The 16918-nt window shown below is 42.8% G+C and overlaps 1 protein-coding gene across 1 annotated transcript in view; it reads right to left on the bottom strand.

Moving 5' to 3' along the window:
• The window catches only part of PARVB (parvin beta), a 64093-nt gene extending 52272 nt beyond the window's left edge, over window positions 1-11821 (bottom strand). Inside the window, exon 1 of the mRNA XM_085324486.1 lies at window positions 11580-11821. Within this exon, the coding sequence (XP_085180612.1) occupies window positions 11580-11694 (115 nt within the window). The 5' untranslated portion in view covers window positions 11695-11821. The remainder of the gene's footprint in view (window positions 1-11579) is intronic.
• Window positions 11822-16918: the final 5097 nt, after the last annotated feature.

Genomic DNA, 16918 nt, shown 5'->3' with positions numbered 1-16918 from the left:
TGCTTTTACTCTTCCAATATAACAGATACAAAATCTTTCACACTCCCAATACCACTTTACAGAATCATCTGACTAGCTATGCTGCAACACAGCAAATTATTCAGTTTTCTCAGAACAATACTGCTCATCTCCTGTGCRTTCAGCATAAAAGTGGAATTCTCTAGCTCAGAGAGTTTCAAAAGTAATTGTGTTTTCATTTTTTGATAAATTCTTAAAGAACTGTGATGTTGATGCACTGGTTTTTAGGCAAAAAAAGGAAACAAGTGAGGATAACGGAAACAAATGAGGATGCCTTCTACCAAGATACCAGACACTTCATCTGCTTGTAATAGTATTAATGGGAAGAAAAGTCATTCACTAAAAATTACTATTTGTATCAAATTGTCTTCAGGAAAGAAAACCCATACTCATTCCCTGTTGGTTCAAGGGCAGATGGAGAAAGGCTCTCCACCAGGTGCTGAACTAACCTGGCAAATGCTGGTACCTGTGATCCATGTGGTAATATGCAAGTGAGAGGAATGAAGAGATCAGAAATAAACTATTGGAAAGACAGTACAAAACAAACACACAACTTAAATATCGAAGTATCTTCTGGTCAAACATAACTCCTTAGCCTTCTTACTGCTTATAATACTGGTATCAGCAGAGATGACCAAGGAACAGACACCACAATTCACCTTTTAAACTAAAAAAGCCACAATAAGTGCATCGTAAATGGTCAAGTAAAAGAAGGAAACTATCAGCCTAAATATGTAGCAGTAGGAGAAAAAAGACAGGTACCCAGTTACCCTGGACTCTTCACGAAAACAAATACATACTTTTCTCCTTCAGCCAAAGAGCAGAGAGTGGATACCCAAAGCCAGTATCTCTTGCCTTCCCATTACCATCCCTCTCTCCCCCTGACAGGGGACCCTCAAAGAATCCAGCTTCAGAGAACCAGAGAAATCTTGGTCTGAAGGACCCTCAAAAGTCCGACCTGAAGTTGGACTATTGTCAACGAGATGAGGTCAGCTGTCACTGTGTCTCCATTTTCACATGCAGTAAAACCCTACCAGTTTGTGTGGCAGACAGCATCAGAGCTGCTGTAGAGGCAGCAGCAGCTTGGTTGGCTCCCAGGTGTAGTCATCTGGTACAGCAGAACTAGTGCAACATCCTGCACCCAGTTAAAATCCACAGTTCCTCCACAATAGGGCTCCATTATATAGGCCTAGCTGATTATCTGATTAGGTCAAGATCCTTGAAAGACCAAATTTAGTGTAGATCCAAGATATATCTACTGCTAGCCATACTTTACATCCTGCCTAATGTTCCAGTGGAATCAATTCACTGTAACAAAATTGTGAGTCACATGCAAGGAATAAAGCAAGCAATAATCCCAAGGGACAATTTTCAAGGAAGAATGCTACGGAGAAAATTCCAGCCTGGATGTCCTGGTACTTTCCTCCATTCTACCACTTAGTAAGAAAATACTGTTGATCTTGCAAAGCCTCACTATCCCTTCAATCCATTTGTTAGGATAGGCAAGCTTGAGAATATACAAAAATATTCTATTTTAACATGACAGGAGTCTCTGCATCTGTTTAATAACAGATATGCCTACAGCTGCCAAACAGACCTAGTGAGAAGACACTTTCAGGATCACACATTTTTCTATTTAAAGTCAGAGAGAAACAGACACCATATTCCATACAGACATCAGAGAAGTTCTCCTCCTCCTCCAGCTCTCTGTCTCCTTCCTTACTCTAAATAAATCGTGTATGCAACCTTCTCAGTTAATTAGAAATCTCTAATGAGGCCATATGGCAGCTATAATGGAAAAYGTACAGTCTCCTTTTTTTCAGTGTATTTTATTATTGTTCAATTACTGAAAGTAAGAAGTACTAAAGGAGGAACTGGAATTCATAGGAGCCAGAGCAGCTTGCTGCTTTTATAACCAAAATGCAGCATGCACTGAAAAGGGATTTTATGAGAGTTATACCTGATTGCCAGATAGATCTCAGAAGATTACAAAAGAGCCTTTTTTAATTTGGAGAAACACTGAGAGACAAAACTGAATTCCCAGAAATTCCCTTAAGAGCCACTGACAGAGTCAAAACCAGAATCCTGTCCCATGGCCTTCCCATTGGGCCATAAGTTCCTAGCCTGGGATCTGCAGGTGGTACATGTAAACAAATTGTGTGTACAATATTTATAATTAGAAGCTTCATTGTGCAGATATATGTTCCTCCACAAAGAAATGACAGTGATTTAATGGCCCAAAGAGTCTGTAAGAGTAGAGTCACTGCTCTAGGTCAGTACATGCTGCCAGGTGTGTATGTTCTCTCTACATCTGGTTTTCAGAGCAAGAGTTAGCTGGATTCAAATTACAAAACCCTAAAACCACATGTGCTAGCCATAATACTTTTCCAACTAAATATACAGCAGAAGTCACGAATTTTGGGTTGCAGCTTTCTACTTGACAAACAGAAAAGTCCATATTAGGAAATTTATACCTGAGCAGCTGAATACCCATCATCCTGGAGATTAGCTGGCTCCTGATTTATTAGTCATGCAATACAGAGGTTCCTGTTCCCACTTCTCCACCATGCTCAACCCACCCTCAAAGACAAATAGGTGTCACATTATTGCTCATATGAAGAGTGCTGGTTTAGTTCCCATGCATGGAAACCCTCCTGTGGTGGTGGGGAAAGTGTGCAGCCCCATCAAGCAGCTTGTCCTGCAGTGGAGGTACCAGGAGCCAAGGCCTGAAACTGCCCCTAGAAAGCAAGGCTCTCCCAGTGCTCACTCTGCCAGTGCCTTCCTTCCACCTCCTCACTGTGCCAAACRCCATGCTTCCCTTCACCTCCCATCCCTCAGCCCAGCATGAGAAGAGCCAGTGCAACTTATGACAGCTACCAAAGGCACATACCCCACAGCTGCAGGGAGGGCATGGAAAACAAGCATACCAATGCTGTATACTGCTGGGAAAACCTGCTGCAGACACGCATACTTTGCGAGTTAATCTGACAACTGCATCAGTTGATTTTGCAGTGCTCTAGGGGAAAAACTAAGCTTTGTCAGTGACAACATACATATATAACACATTTCACAGACTGGATAGAGAACGCACAAGGGAGGGGTTAAGCAACTATTAAAGTCACTGACAGAACAGCTCAATTAGAGGACTGTGCAAAGGAAAGCATCTATCAGTGGACACAGTGACAGCTAACTAGAACAAAACCCATACCACCAATCACATCCCAAAAGACACTGGCACAGGTTGACAACAGGTCAGGTCCTTCTTTGGAGCTATCTGGCTGACCTTTAAGTCACTGGCTTCTGCAACAAAATACCCAGATCCCATTAGTTTAAGGAACTTGGAGGTCAGCTAGAGTCACGATTGCCGTCATGAGCAGAAGCCAACAAAAGAAAAAGTCTTTGGGAAACTTGTCTCCCGCCTCCCTTCCTTCTTGCTGTGCCCTCAGGTCTACCAAATAACTGTGAGGAGTTTGAGGGATGGCCCCTAGTCTGCTGCTGCAAAGAAGAGCTCAGCCAGTGACATAAGGACATGGAAAGGCTGAAAACCCTTAAAATGGAACAAGACTCCAGTGCTCTAGTGCTAATGAGGAAAGCAGAAAGGCTTGCCCATTACCAGGAGCGGAGTGTAACACTGACCATAAATAGACTGTGATACATGAAAGGCAGAAAGCTCTTCCACCTTATGATAAACCTCTCTACTGTCTCCATCAAGCCATCATGTCCCAAGAACTCTGACAGAGTCAGTCTCAGGAAAATATCCACAGGCCCAAGAGATTTCAATACCCAAATCCCTTTGAAAGATAACAGTAATTCGGCATCCCAATCCCTTCTATTGCTACAAACTTAAGATTCAACTGTATKCATGAAACCTGCATGCATGATACATGCGTACAAAACCTTAGCTTAATAGCAAAGCTGTAACTGTTAGATCACCCGTTCCTGTAGTCAGCAGACTCTGCCTCGTGGCTGGCCTTGCCACAGACCACATAAGCCTGGATCCCTCAGCAACAAGTTGTTCCGACATGCTTTTGTGATGGAAGGAGTTCACCTGCTAATCTTCTAGATCTTTTAACATCAAGGTATGATCCAAAGCCCAAAGCAGTATGCTGAAAAACTCCACCAGCTTTAACTGTTTTTGGATCAACTGACCCACAGCTGTTCTTAAAGTAYATAAAAAGACTTTTAGCACTCTTATGCGTAAGTATATTGAATCTTCTGTACTCCTTCACTGCTTATGTGCAAATTAGAAGAACATGTTTACATTAACAAACAAATCTGAAATATTACAACTCTTAAAGGCTGAATGAGTACTTAAGTCGGTATGATATAATGCATTACACACCTTCACACACCTAGCCCTCAATGGGACCAAGAGTCCCCACTTCACTTCCAGTGAAGAGCATCTTCACAGGCACTGCTTAAAGTTGTGCCTTTGAAGCTCCCCCGATTTGTATGAGGCCTGGGTTCAGCCCTCCCTGCACTAAAGTCTCATAGGGTTCACCACAGGCTCCTCGRAACAGAAACATCCAGATGCAAGGTTATAGAAGCCTCTCCCAAAATATTAATAAACCATTTAGAAGAAATTAGAATAAACAGRTATCACTGGAAGATTACCTTTAAATAAGGGTAGACTGATTCTTAAGAAAAGGAGTCCATTTCCCATTCTTCACATTACTGTTTTTAATTCATTCTAAACTCTGATTTTGGTGAATTAGAAATGTTAACAACAACCTTGCTACAGGTTTATGATAAAAATAACTGTRTTCTTGCAATTAATCTTATTTTAATTATTTCCACTTTGAAATAAAAACAACTTCAAAATACCTATCTTTGTAAAATAACAGTTATTTTTTCAATCTACTATTAAAACTACGGAGCTATTTTGCTGACTTTTGCTGCATCCTGCCTACGAGAAAACTCTGAGTTGTTCAGTGGCTATCCAAAACTGTACAGTATCACTGATAGCCCTCTTAAAGCTGTGTTGGTTAAACCACCTGAGTCCAGATGCAGCTACAGCAGCAAAACACATTTTTAGTTACACTGTTAAAGGATTCTTTTGCATATAAAAGTTTATTTTGGTTGAGACATTGACATAAACTACATCTACTGTAAAACTTTTACCAGAATAGAATCTCGTAACTCCCATTAGCATTGCTCTAGCAAGAAAAGACTTAAAACAGACATGGTCAGAGGTACCAGTGAGCCCTACAGGAGATACTCAACAACTAAGCTACGCAAGTCCCGACAGGAAAATTAAGTCTCTTTCTGTTTAAATTAACAGTAGTAAGGAATTCCTAAGTTCAGCCTGAATTTGTGTGTGCCTGTACACTGTCCCTCTAGTCATATACATAGCTAGAAAAGTATTTCAAATTTCAATATAATTTTATGCAAATTTCTCTCCTAAAAAGCAAATAATTCTGCTTAACCAGCATCCGCCTCATCTKCTATTTAAATATTACAGCTGCAATAGCACATTATGCTGTACAAACACACTCCCCCAATTGAATATTCTGTCAATACTGCCGTAAATATTTGTGTGAACCAGGCCCACAGAATTAGAGCCTACTTACTTCTCTATTTGACTATCACATGAAGAATTCACTGCCATCTACTACAGATACGGCAAGTAGGTCAAGTTGGGAGTGAGTTCTACTACCAGTCTACTGAAAGGAAGAGCCTTAAAAGCACATTGAACAGCACACCAGAAGACAGTAAAAAGCAACCAGTTGAAGCTCACACCTCAAGGAGCTGGGAGAGGCAAATTTGCTTGTGAAGGTTGCTGTTGGGGCGAGAAATACTACAAGACTAGCCGGCACCCTACAGTTCCTTGGCACTTGATAGCTAGTCARAAACGCAGACATGCATCGCGACAGAAGCTTGAACACAGGCACTACGTCAGTAGCTCGCCTCTGTCCCRAGGTTTCTAGGCACTAGAAGGCAAGCTCCAAAGTCCCAGTTCTTCTACAACAGAAAGGTTAGAGCATTTACTCCACCAGCATCAGCTCATAAAGTACAATACATAGGCACAGCAGGTCAAGAATCACTGTGACCAGGACAAATTTCCAGCATGGATAATATGGCCAACATGGGCCACCTGTGAGGTGAGTGAAGACTGAGTTAAAGGTACTAACATACTTCTAGGATCTATTTAAAAGGCAKCTTTCAGAATCATTTCAAAGCTAAATATTTCTTTTTTAAAGTCTCAAGCAGCCACTAGGCAATGGCTATAGTAAAGGTTCAGCACACTGAGACAGAGTTCAATTTTTTTGCAATGCGTTTACACAGGCACATCTCTGGAAATCACACAATCGAGTGCATTAAAAAAAGGGGGGGGAGATTTTAAGGGTTTTCAGCATATCCTATCAAATGAAAGAAGATGAGATCCATTTTCTAAGCAAGTCCAATTCTCCTATCCTGTTGCGTTCAAGGGGATGCCTTACAGAGTTGAAAYGCACTCAGTGAAGGCAGTGAAATAGGTCTGAGTAACCCATTTCCGAGCCTCTTACTCCCTCCAGAGACCAATTACTTGCACAAGTAGTCCCATCAGTTTCAAAGGAATGATAAAGAAACCGTTTCCTTCAATTTAATTCTAGTGTTGAGCTTATTTCCTCATGAAAAATAAGGAAATAAAAGTGGATTGGGCACTACAAGTTGTTCCGCCTGAACAACTTGGAAATGGGTTTCAGTTTGTCTGTACACATGGGAAATGGGCAGATTATGCAGCACCTTTGCCTGAACATCACTGCACCAGAGAGGACTCAGGAAATAAGTTTTCTTCCCTGGCTTTGTCACTGGCTTGCCAGATGGCCTTGAGCAAGTCACTTCATTTCCTCTCCTCCCTCCCCCAGCTTTTCTCCCTGCAGAACAGAGGGAGCAATAGCCACGTTCCTCTGAGAGAAAAAACCTTGAAGCACCCAGCTGGCAAGCTATTTACCAAGTTGGCAATGCCTGTCGGCAAACGTAACGTTTTCTTAGCCACAGTCTCACTGAGGCACAAACCCCAAGAACAATGCTTTAACCTCCCTTGATAGGCATAAAACCTTCGTTTTATTCAGCTACTGTTGCAGCAATTACATCTTGTGCAGCACTAGCAATTCTACTTTGCCCACACCTATTGATCGCCTCAGGTGCAACACATTGCTCTTTTCTGGAGCAGTTTTCTCACCTCTGTGCCAATCTTTAGTCACATCACTGGGAAACAACAGTTAGTAATTAAGCCTCCTGTATTTCCCTCACTGTGTACACCATACAGACACACACACACACACACAATAATAGAAAGTTCACTTCACCAAATAACTTGCTGCTCAGATCATTCCCACATTCTGTAATAAGGAAAAGAAAACAAAGCTTTGCAAGCAGGCAGGGAGTGAAACTTGCAGCAAAACCTGCACTATTTCAATACAAAGATACTGCTTTTGTTTGACCAACAAGAAAGAGGAGAATTATTTTAAGCTCCTTTTATAGACCAAGATGAAATACAGCACTATCCAAAACTATCCAGAAGCTAAGGGATCATCTATATTGCAAATTGTATCCTGCTTTCTGCAGGCAACACTACAGTTTTCTGAGGTATTTAAGTAGAATTCAGAGCTTGTGAATTCTATTCTAATTATTAACTGCCTTACACATTTGGCAAATCTTGATTTGATCCAAGATACATCAAGATAGAACCATGTCACATTCTTAGATTTTATGCAGATTTTTACACAACTTAATGTGAAAAAGTTACTAAAAAGTAAAACTCTAGGGGTTGCATGAGGATCAGAACTAACAAAGCTTGCCTCTCTAAGGATGCATGCAATGATTGACTATAATATTAAAGAACGAACAACCCCACTCAGCGCCCTCTCTATAGTTGCTTCCTTTTTTAGGATAGCTTCTCTCCTGTGTGGATTTCCTACTAGTTTACAAGGGCTAAGCTTATTTGCAATTTTTCCTTCAGTGGGGCTCCACTATGGTCTTCCTATTTTAACTGGTCACACATTTTGACCCTTAAGACTGGTAGTTTTCTCTCAGGGGCACTTTTAGCCAACCTAGCAGTTGAAAATGTTCCTGGGAAGGAAAAGGAAGGGAGGAGCCAAACAGACAGTGAGATCACACACACACACACACACACACACTGTATTTCCATAGGAAATCAAAATGAAAACAGTTTCCCAACGAACAGGGGGTTTTCTTTTCATTTTTAAGTCAGGATGAACTAATGAGTCAACTCAGTTTATATTCATAAATATAAGTGTAATAGTATAAAGCAATGGTTTCAAGTAAAATTCAAAGACTTCCTCAAACTTTTAAACGACTTGCAGAATTTGACCTAAAATGTTGTAGAATCTGACCTGAAATATTAATTCTACCTCATCCACAAGCATCTGCTGACAAACCACTATGTCACGYCACACAGCTAAAGCAAAATTAGCAGAAAAGTTGTTTACACGCTATGGTAAATACTTCAAATACTACCATAGTTACTATCACCAACGTACTTAAGAGTTTTATTTATTGTCCCATCATAAAGCAACGTCATGCATTTACAATGGTCTCGAGACACTTAACAAATGTTGTTCTCCAAATACAACCTAACTAAAAATAGAAGACAGCATCTTACAAAGTAGTTAGCCAAAAATGATTTAACTTCAGTTGTTTACGGGGTGCTGGCTACAAATTATTGATATTTATGCCAGGGCTAGCACCCATATTTTTTAAAAAAATGACCTTAAGTAACAAACAAAGACTTCTGCAGTTCCATTCTAAGAATCTCTGAGCTACATAGACCAGGGACAAGTCATGCATGTGGACTAAAAGGATTCATATAACTGGATTACAAGTGTTGTACACACCAGGTTAATGATCATTATATTAATATACTTAAGACTGTGATAGCAGGCCACTATTTATGTTAAAATACAGAAGTCAGGCCAGTGAAAGCAATAAACATTTAGAAAGAGCTCTCCAGCTTGCTTACTTTTCATGCTTGTAGGAGAGGAGAACAGGCAACACGTTGGTTTGCTGTTTGTTTCATGAAAACAGCTGACAACATACAGTTTTAGAAGACCATTCTGACCTCCGCTGGTCCGCTCAGAGAAACCAATCAGAAATCTATCAGTCACACCTTGCTGACCTTCCACTTGTCCAATGGGAGCAGGGAAAACCTGYGCATGTAGARCGGTTCCCAAGCAGAGAACGAAARTTGACCATATTCCCCTTAAATGGTYTATCAATTCAATCAAGGAACGTCACCCRGATGAGTTTCCAATTTACTTCTATTTCGGTCATGTACAAAGACTTAGTTTCTAGCGTGGAAATTTGCCCCTGCSGTTGCCCAGTTCCTACTTTGTTACAGAATATCCTCTCTGTGCCAGATGCCAGTCCCCACCCTGCCACCTTTCCACACCTTAGCCCTCAGCCCCTTCCAGTTTCACAGCTGTRGTCTGAAGAGCTTGCACTTGAGGGAGATACTACACTGGGCTGAATACGAAAGTGCAAAAAATGACTTGTCCAGGCCTTAAAATGTCTACTGAGGAAGAAGTGAAAGGGTTGAAAGCCATCTCCCCTTAGCACCACGCTGCTGGGTGTAAACGTGTTATAAGTAACCGGTAGCTCCACCAGCTTCCAAATATTCTTTCTGTTCATATTTTTAAACTGAAAGGCACACTCAAAAATATTAAAGAGTTGAACATTACAATTTCCTTTCCATCATGTTGACAAAAACATAACCTTGCTTTATATTATCACAGTAGCAGCCTTACTACTAATACTAAAGGAAAATGTCAAAATTAAAATGGGCCATTCCACAGCTGAAGGGAGCTGTGGCCCTCACGAGAGCCAGCAAAATAATGGGAAAGTTCAGCAAAATGAGCAGATGGTGTCTTCTAAACCTGACTGTGGCAACATGTCCCCTTAGACTTACAATGCTGAAATTGCTCCCCCTCGCCCCTTTTTTTTAATTAAAGGAAGGGATGCTGCCAACCTGCTACAGTTCAAAAATCTTTTGAATGAAATGCAGAGTTTCCAAGCACGTAGACGGAATCCCTCTTCTCCAACATCCTCCTTTAGAAGTAAATTACATCATCAGAAAGGCATGACTGCTTCAGCCCTTCTTCAGTAGAACCACAGCTGAGAAACTTAATTAAAAATAGATGACAAAGGAAAGCCACACCAAAACAGGCTGGAGAGGGAAAGGGAAGCAATTTTCTTAAGTCAAATTCTGAAGCCCAGTATTTTATTTTTAAATATTAAAAACTTGCCTTATAAATGTTATGGGTAGTTAACGGACTTGATACGGGCAAAACATGTGCTTACTCCATAGCCAGYTGAAAGGAGACCTGAAGTAGAATGACTTCCTTATCCTACCCTTATTTGACACTAGAACACARCCAAGGCCAAGCCTCATCATCCGCAAACTCAAAATTACATTAGAGCATAAGGAAACRACACTCCAATTTCCTGCTAGCAGACAGCAGCGGTGTGTGACTAACGCGGAGCAGGAATTTCTCCACAGAAGTCAGTGTTTGGTCAGTGAGAGAACAAGAGGCCAACAGAAAAGGCCACCCTCAAAGGTGATGTTTTTTAGAGGAAAGCCGCATTTTGYGCATAAAGGGCTGGATCACTTTTATCCAGTGCAGTGGCAAAGAGAGGACTCCTGATTTATAGAAAAGTTGTTCAGCTTCAGAGTAAACAGCACTATCTCTGCCCAGCCTTTTGTATAAACATGGTTAGGGAAATGCTTTGCACTGTTACCCCTACATGAAGACCATTTCACCGCTGTGAGGCTAAGCCCAAACTGGCAGCTGWCATCCTGGGGAGGGCTGTCCAGGTATACAGCAGCAGCAAAGTGCCCCTTGCGTGGCTGCAGTTTACCTGGGGTCTCGCAGACCTTCTTCCTGGCTCCCCACACCAGCGAAGGATGCTACAACTTCTTTGCACCCGGCTGGCGTTAACTGTGCCACCGGAACACAGTGGTGACAACCTAAATTAAAGACACTCAGTATATACCCCAATAAAGGGATCCATTTCACGTTTGGGGGGTTTGAGGGTGAAGGGTTTTTTCTGCTGAATGTATTTTAGGATGAAAAACGCACTAGGCAAAGCACCTATTCCAATATAAAACCTACGGATGAACCAGGCTGGGGACGAAACGAATGGATTTAACTGCTCCCGTTTCAACTTTCACGCTGCAGCCTCAGGCTAGAAGGAAAACCCTCCTTTGTTCCCAGAAGTTTAATTTTACAGAAGCAAGCGGGCTCCAGGGTTTCCCTCCCGTACAGAAGCAGAGCAGCTGCCGGCCCAGGGGGAAGAGGGCAGAGGAGCTGGCCCGTCTCAGACACCCCCCCGCCACCTCCGATCCCCCAACACGGCGCCGCGAGGGATCCCGCGGCAGCCGCCCCAACCGCCCACCACCAACGGCCGCCGGCGACCGTTGGGCCCCGGCGGGCAGCACGCGGCGCCCCCCGCTCGCCGGGGCCCCGGCACAAAGCGGGTTTCTGCGCCGCTGCGCGCAGGGGCCGCGGAAGCCGCTGCTGTGATTCACTCCCCGGCGGSCGCAGCGCAGGCGGACTCACCCTCCTTGGCTTTCTTCTTCCTCGCCAGCGTCCCGCCGAGCTTGCCCAAGAACGACTCGTCCTTCTTCATCCTGTGGGGCCGCAGCGTGGGGGACCGCACGGGAGCGGAGGACATCGGCGCGGCGACGGCGAGCCTGCCCGGCCCCTGCGCTGCGCTGCGCTGCCGCGGGGAGCGGGTCTCGCAGCCCGAGAGCCGCGGCGAGAGCGGCCGGCGGGCTGGGGGCGTGCGCGGCGGAGAGGGGCGGGCTGCGAGCCGCTGCCGCCGGCCACAGCGCCCTGCCACGGCGAGGAAGGCCGCGGGCGCCGCCGCCGCCCTCCTGGGGCCGGGGCCGGGATGGCGCCCCGGCCCGCGAAGCTGCGGGGCGGCGGCTCTTCTCACACCGGCGTCCCGGGTTTGGGGATGGGGGGGTCGYCCTAGGGCTGCCCTGAAGCTCCCTCGGAGCGCCAGGGGAGCCCAGAGGGCCTCCAGCCAAAACTAAGAGGTTTCGCCCGGGATTTCCTTCCCAGCTGTGTGTACTAGGACTGAAAAGAAAGGGGGAATAGGGGGCTGCAAAGGGCGTATGTGCCATTTCAGCTCACTTTGGCAGTCGCTGCCACTGACAGGCTCAGAGGGACTAGGTGTCCCCAAGTGACAAATGCAAAGAACAAGCAGGAGGGAGGGGGAAAAAAAAATCTAGAAAAGTGAAGCCACAAGTCCCACCACAAAATAGAGGACAAAATCAAGGGCAAACTCTCAGCTTGCCGCATTTGTCAGAGCTCCGCTTAGGCCAGCTGAGCTCAGTGGCTTTATACCAGCCAAATTTGGATCTGCCTATTAATTTGGCAGCCCAGCATCCATCAGACTACCCAGCCCTCACCCCCAATGTGCTCCCTGCTCTATTTGGCATCTCTCTTGCAGTCAATTTTGAGAACAGGGCGTGAGGTGCCACATCTGCCACGCTCGGCATCCCCAGGCCCAGGGCATTGCAGGAAGGGGATCACTACATTGCCCAGCGCTCCCACCACCTGCATAGTGCATAAAAACAGCCCAAGAAAACAGAAAGCAAGTTGTGATCCCACGGAGCAAATTTATTACTTATCATTTTACAGCACCCAGGAGTGCGATAAGGGCTTTGCAGAATACACATTAAAAACAGATCCTAAAGAATTTACAATGTTAGGCTCCCATCCTGCAGTGTTACACACATACTTAACTCTAAGCCCCTGAAGTGGTCCCATTGAGTTTAATGAGACTGCTGGGTACCTGAAGTTATGCACATGTCTTTGGGCCTGCTCCTGCAAGCAGTTCCCCATTAGCAGCCTTTACTCCAGCAAAAAAAAAAMCACATTCACCTCAACACAACAGGCACAGGAGCCACACACCCAGAATACAGGACAGATTTTCCTGCTTTACCTGACACAGAAATAACACTAACACTAATAACACTAACTAACTAATAACACATCCAGAGCATAATAGTTTCCTGAGTAATACTCTTCTGACTGCAGTTTCACAACAGGTCTAGCCAGAGCTAATCCCCTCTGCCATTGAAAAAGACCTTACTTCCAGCTACATGTAGCTTTTCCAGAACAGCTATTAGGCACCTGATCAAAGATAAAAATTTCACCCAGCCCAGCTTTCTGATCTGACAGAGCATAAAGTCACACAAGTGCAAGTGCCAGCAAAAGAGAAGCAGTGGGAACACATGACCAAGGGTGGGAAGGCCCCTCTGAACAGCACTGCAGATTTTCATGAAAAAGGTAATCACAGATTTGCAGCCTGCTACAGATGATGGAATGATGTCTCTTTTCAAGTTGACATTAACTCTTTGGTGATCAAACTCTAAATACGCTCAAGAGCAAACACTTCTTTTTTTTAAAAAAAAAAAGAAAAAAAAGCTCTCAGAAGAACATGGCTGGCTGGACTGACAAATTTTAGTCCATGTTTCAGATTATAAAGGTAGTACCAAAGAACATACAAGGGTACAGCACCGTCAGAATAGTGGACAGGTGAAGGAGATATCTTTTTAAAGTATACTGTGCATTTCAGAAGTCAGGACTAGGCAGCCTTGTCCACCAGCCTAAGTAGGGAAAGGAAATTTAATCACGAGCCTGTAACTGACCCTGCAGACAAAGGCCAAAAGGTACTGGCTACACCGAGCAGCTACCATACCATGTCTGTCAAGAATATACTACCCAAAGCTGCGCAGGGCTGCCCTAAACTGCAAGGAAAGAAAAGAGGCAGAAAACTCAGAGTAGCCTTTTCGTTAAATAGGACGGCAGTCATGCAGAATTGAGAATACAAAACAAAAAAGCAGGATTTTAAACTGAAATGTGCCTTTTTGTCCAATGAGGAACACCACATAAGGTGCAGTTTGACTTTGTCCAAATGTGTTTCTAAGAAAAAGAGGCTGAGCATTTTGTGTTTGTCATAACCGCTATTAACAGAACTTGGAGCAGATTCTAAATGTGCCTAATTTAACCTGTGCTGCTTTTTTTTTAAAAAAAAAATCTTTTACTTTTTCACGTTGAAAGTAATATTTGAAAAAGTAGCTAATGAAAGGTTCTGGAAAATAATGTTTTCTCACCTCATCATTTCTCTAATTGGCTCCCCTTGTGCATTTGATTGCATTTTTCCTGTTCACCTCATGGGCTCTATTCCCCCTGCTGTATTTTGCAAAAGAGGAGAGAGGAAGAACTGACAAATCCTGTTTTAAGGCAAAGAACAGAGAGGTAATCACAGGTTTGGAGTAGAACCTGCAGCTACTTTAATATTTGCATCTCACGGATTAGATTTCATGTTTATAATGGTCTTCCACTAAAGCCTTCTGCTGCTCCAGTCCAGTCAGCTATACAGTCACGTACCATAGTGCCGTAAATCACTGCCAAAAGCAAGCAAGAACTGGGAGCACAGCTCTATGTATGTCTTAAAAATCCTGTTGGTCATAGCCACCATCACCAAAATAATCACAGAACTTTGCTATTTTTATTGTGAAGTATCCAATTATTCCAAAGCAAATACAAATGAGACATACGCATGCCTGGCCTGTTCTAGTTAGCTGCCCCTGCTCTTTTCCCTCAAGCCCTCGGGAAGCATCTTGGACCACTTATCCCTGTGCACCAGTGTATCACTGGTGCATTCGGCACATTTTTCAGCTTAAGGAGGTGCCAGCTTCTAGAGCAGACCCGTGGCACTCACCTTTCCTTATCTGGGCACGGTGGCCTGCAGCAAAGGCTCAAGGGACCTGAGGAAGGTCATCACCTTCCCCAACAGACCAATTCACTCCTCTTACAGCCTGTGCCCTCCATGGGAAGGGTTCAAAACAGTTCAGTGATGATGATGATCAGATACAGCCCTAGCTTATACATAGCACTCCCTAGTTAAAAAGAACTTTGTCAAGTTTAAGAGCTGTACCAACTGGGGGGAGCAACCGGAAAGCGATGGCAAAGATCTTCAAGGGCCTATGTGATAAATTGGTGCACCAGATAGAGACCGCAAATACAGAGTATGTTTAATTTTTACCTAATAATTTCTTGCTTTAAGTGCTGACCAGTAAGGTATCCAGAAAGTTACAGATCTGTTTTCTCATTCCTTAAGGTAAAATCCACTCCCATGCAGCAAGACAAAAAACAGGCATACATTGCATCCTTTGAGAGTGYAACAGCCCCTGCAGCTCTTCGTGTCGTAAGCTAACACTGTGCTATTACAATATTTTGGAAAAATTAAAAACAAAGAAAAAAAGAGAAGAAAGTAAAAGGGCAGCTTTACTTAGGTTGAAGAGGTGCATAGAAAAAAAATTATTGCCAAAGTTGCCCATTCCATTTGAGGTTATTTTGCATTTTTGCAAAATTAAATAATTCAAGAATGTCATCTGCATTTTACTGGCACAGGCCAAATGAGACAGTTTACAAATTCAGGGTCAACCTTCCATAGATCGGAAGTTTCCTGACTCCATAAAACAAACACGATTAACAGCAAAACACACACATGTTGATCAACAGCAGGTCTAGCAGAGCTGATGCTTCATTCAAATTCACGCTGAAATGTTAGATTACATTTAACTTTTAGGCAATGTGGAAAAAGCATTTTATCCAGCCCCTGAAGGGGAAAAAAAAAATCAAGAACATTCAGGTATTAGAACTGACTATGAAATCAACCAGAAAAATCCTTAAGCACAAACTTCAGAACATATAAATTGGCTGACAAGCTACACRTGGTTCAAAAAAAGTATATAAAACTTCACTGACCTAAGCACAACACTTAAAATGTAGTCTTACAAGGCAGTATCTTTCACTATTTCAAAGACACACACATCCTTTCTCCTCCAGCTCTGATGTCCTATACATTTATAATGAAACTGCTTAAATTTATAGCAGAAAAAGGGAGTGCCCAAGACAAAATAAAGWAAAATTATGCTTCAAAAAACACAACAAAAATACCTGCAGTCATTTTGAGAAGCAGCTCAGAGGTTCAAACAAACAGTGCTCTTCTACACAGGCCATGAACAACTCAGGCCAGTAAATGCCCTCAGGCATGTGTTAGTCTTTTACAGTTTAAGTGTCCGATAGGCATAGCCATCCAAAGCAGCACAGCTGCCGCTGCTGCATGGGTCAAAGGGCCTTTGATTTGAAGTGYATATTCTGTCTGAGGAGAAGCATGAGGAAGGCCAACAATATTAGTCATTTAAACACCTGCCACACAGAACAAGACACCAGCAGCGCACGCTACAGAAAACGCTCTCTAGTACCCTCTCTCGCATCAGGTATGAGGTCCCTTTGAGAATATATTCATTAAGAAAACTGTCAGAGCATGAACATGTCTTTTCACAAATAAAGAATTACACTGGAAAAATTCAATCGAGTTCAAAAATCTTGTTTTGATTTCAGCCCAGTGCTGTTGATTTTAATATTCTGTGGAGCAATTAAAAGTCTGAATTAGCATTTGCTCATTTTAACATTGCTGGTATTCTTTTTTTTATACAGGTCTCCTGTTTACCTCTACTTGAAGTATTACAACATTTTATACTCCATTCAAAATTTTAGAATACAAAAGATTATTGTAATTATATGTTGCATGAAATAATGGTGACATTTCACTGAATATATGGGGCAATACTGAAGCAAAGTAAAAGCATCTGTTTTAAGTAGAAAATCATTATATACAGCCTTGTTCTATTGTAATAATACCTGTATTTATTTTTGTAAGATAAGAGACCTTAGGTACAAGGCACCATTAAAATTAGTTTTTGTTCCTGATATACCAAATTTTTTTTTTTTTTTTTTTAATAATTTTACTTCTTGAATATTGAGGTAGAAATGTACCACTTTACCTAATCTAAATTGCCCTGAAGCAAAACAGT

This window comes from Rhea americana, unplaced genomic scaffold (genome assembly GCF_003343005.1).
Source record: "Rhea americana isolate MKP2758 unplaced genomic scaffold, rheAme1 scaffold_91, whole genome shotgun sequence".
Classification (NCBI taxonomy): Eukaryota; Metazoa; Chordata; class Aves; order Rheiformes; family Rheidae; genus Rhea; species Rhea americana.
Note: the sequence above shows the minus strand (reverse complement) of the source record. Positions and strands in the feature narration are given on the sequence as shown.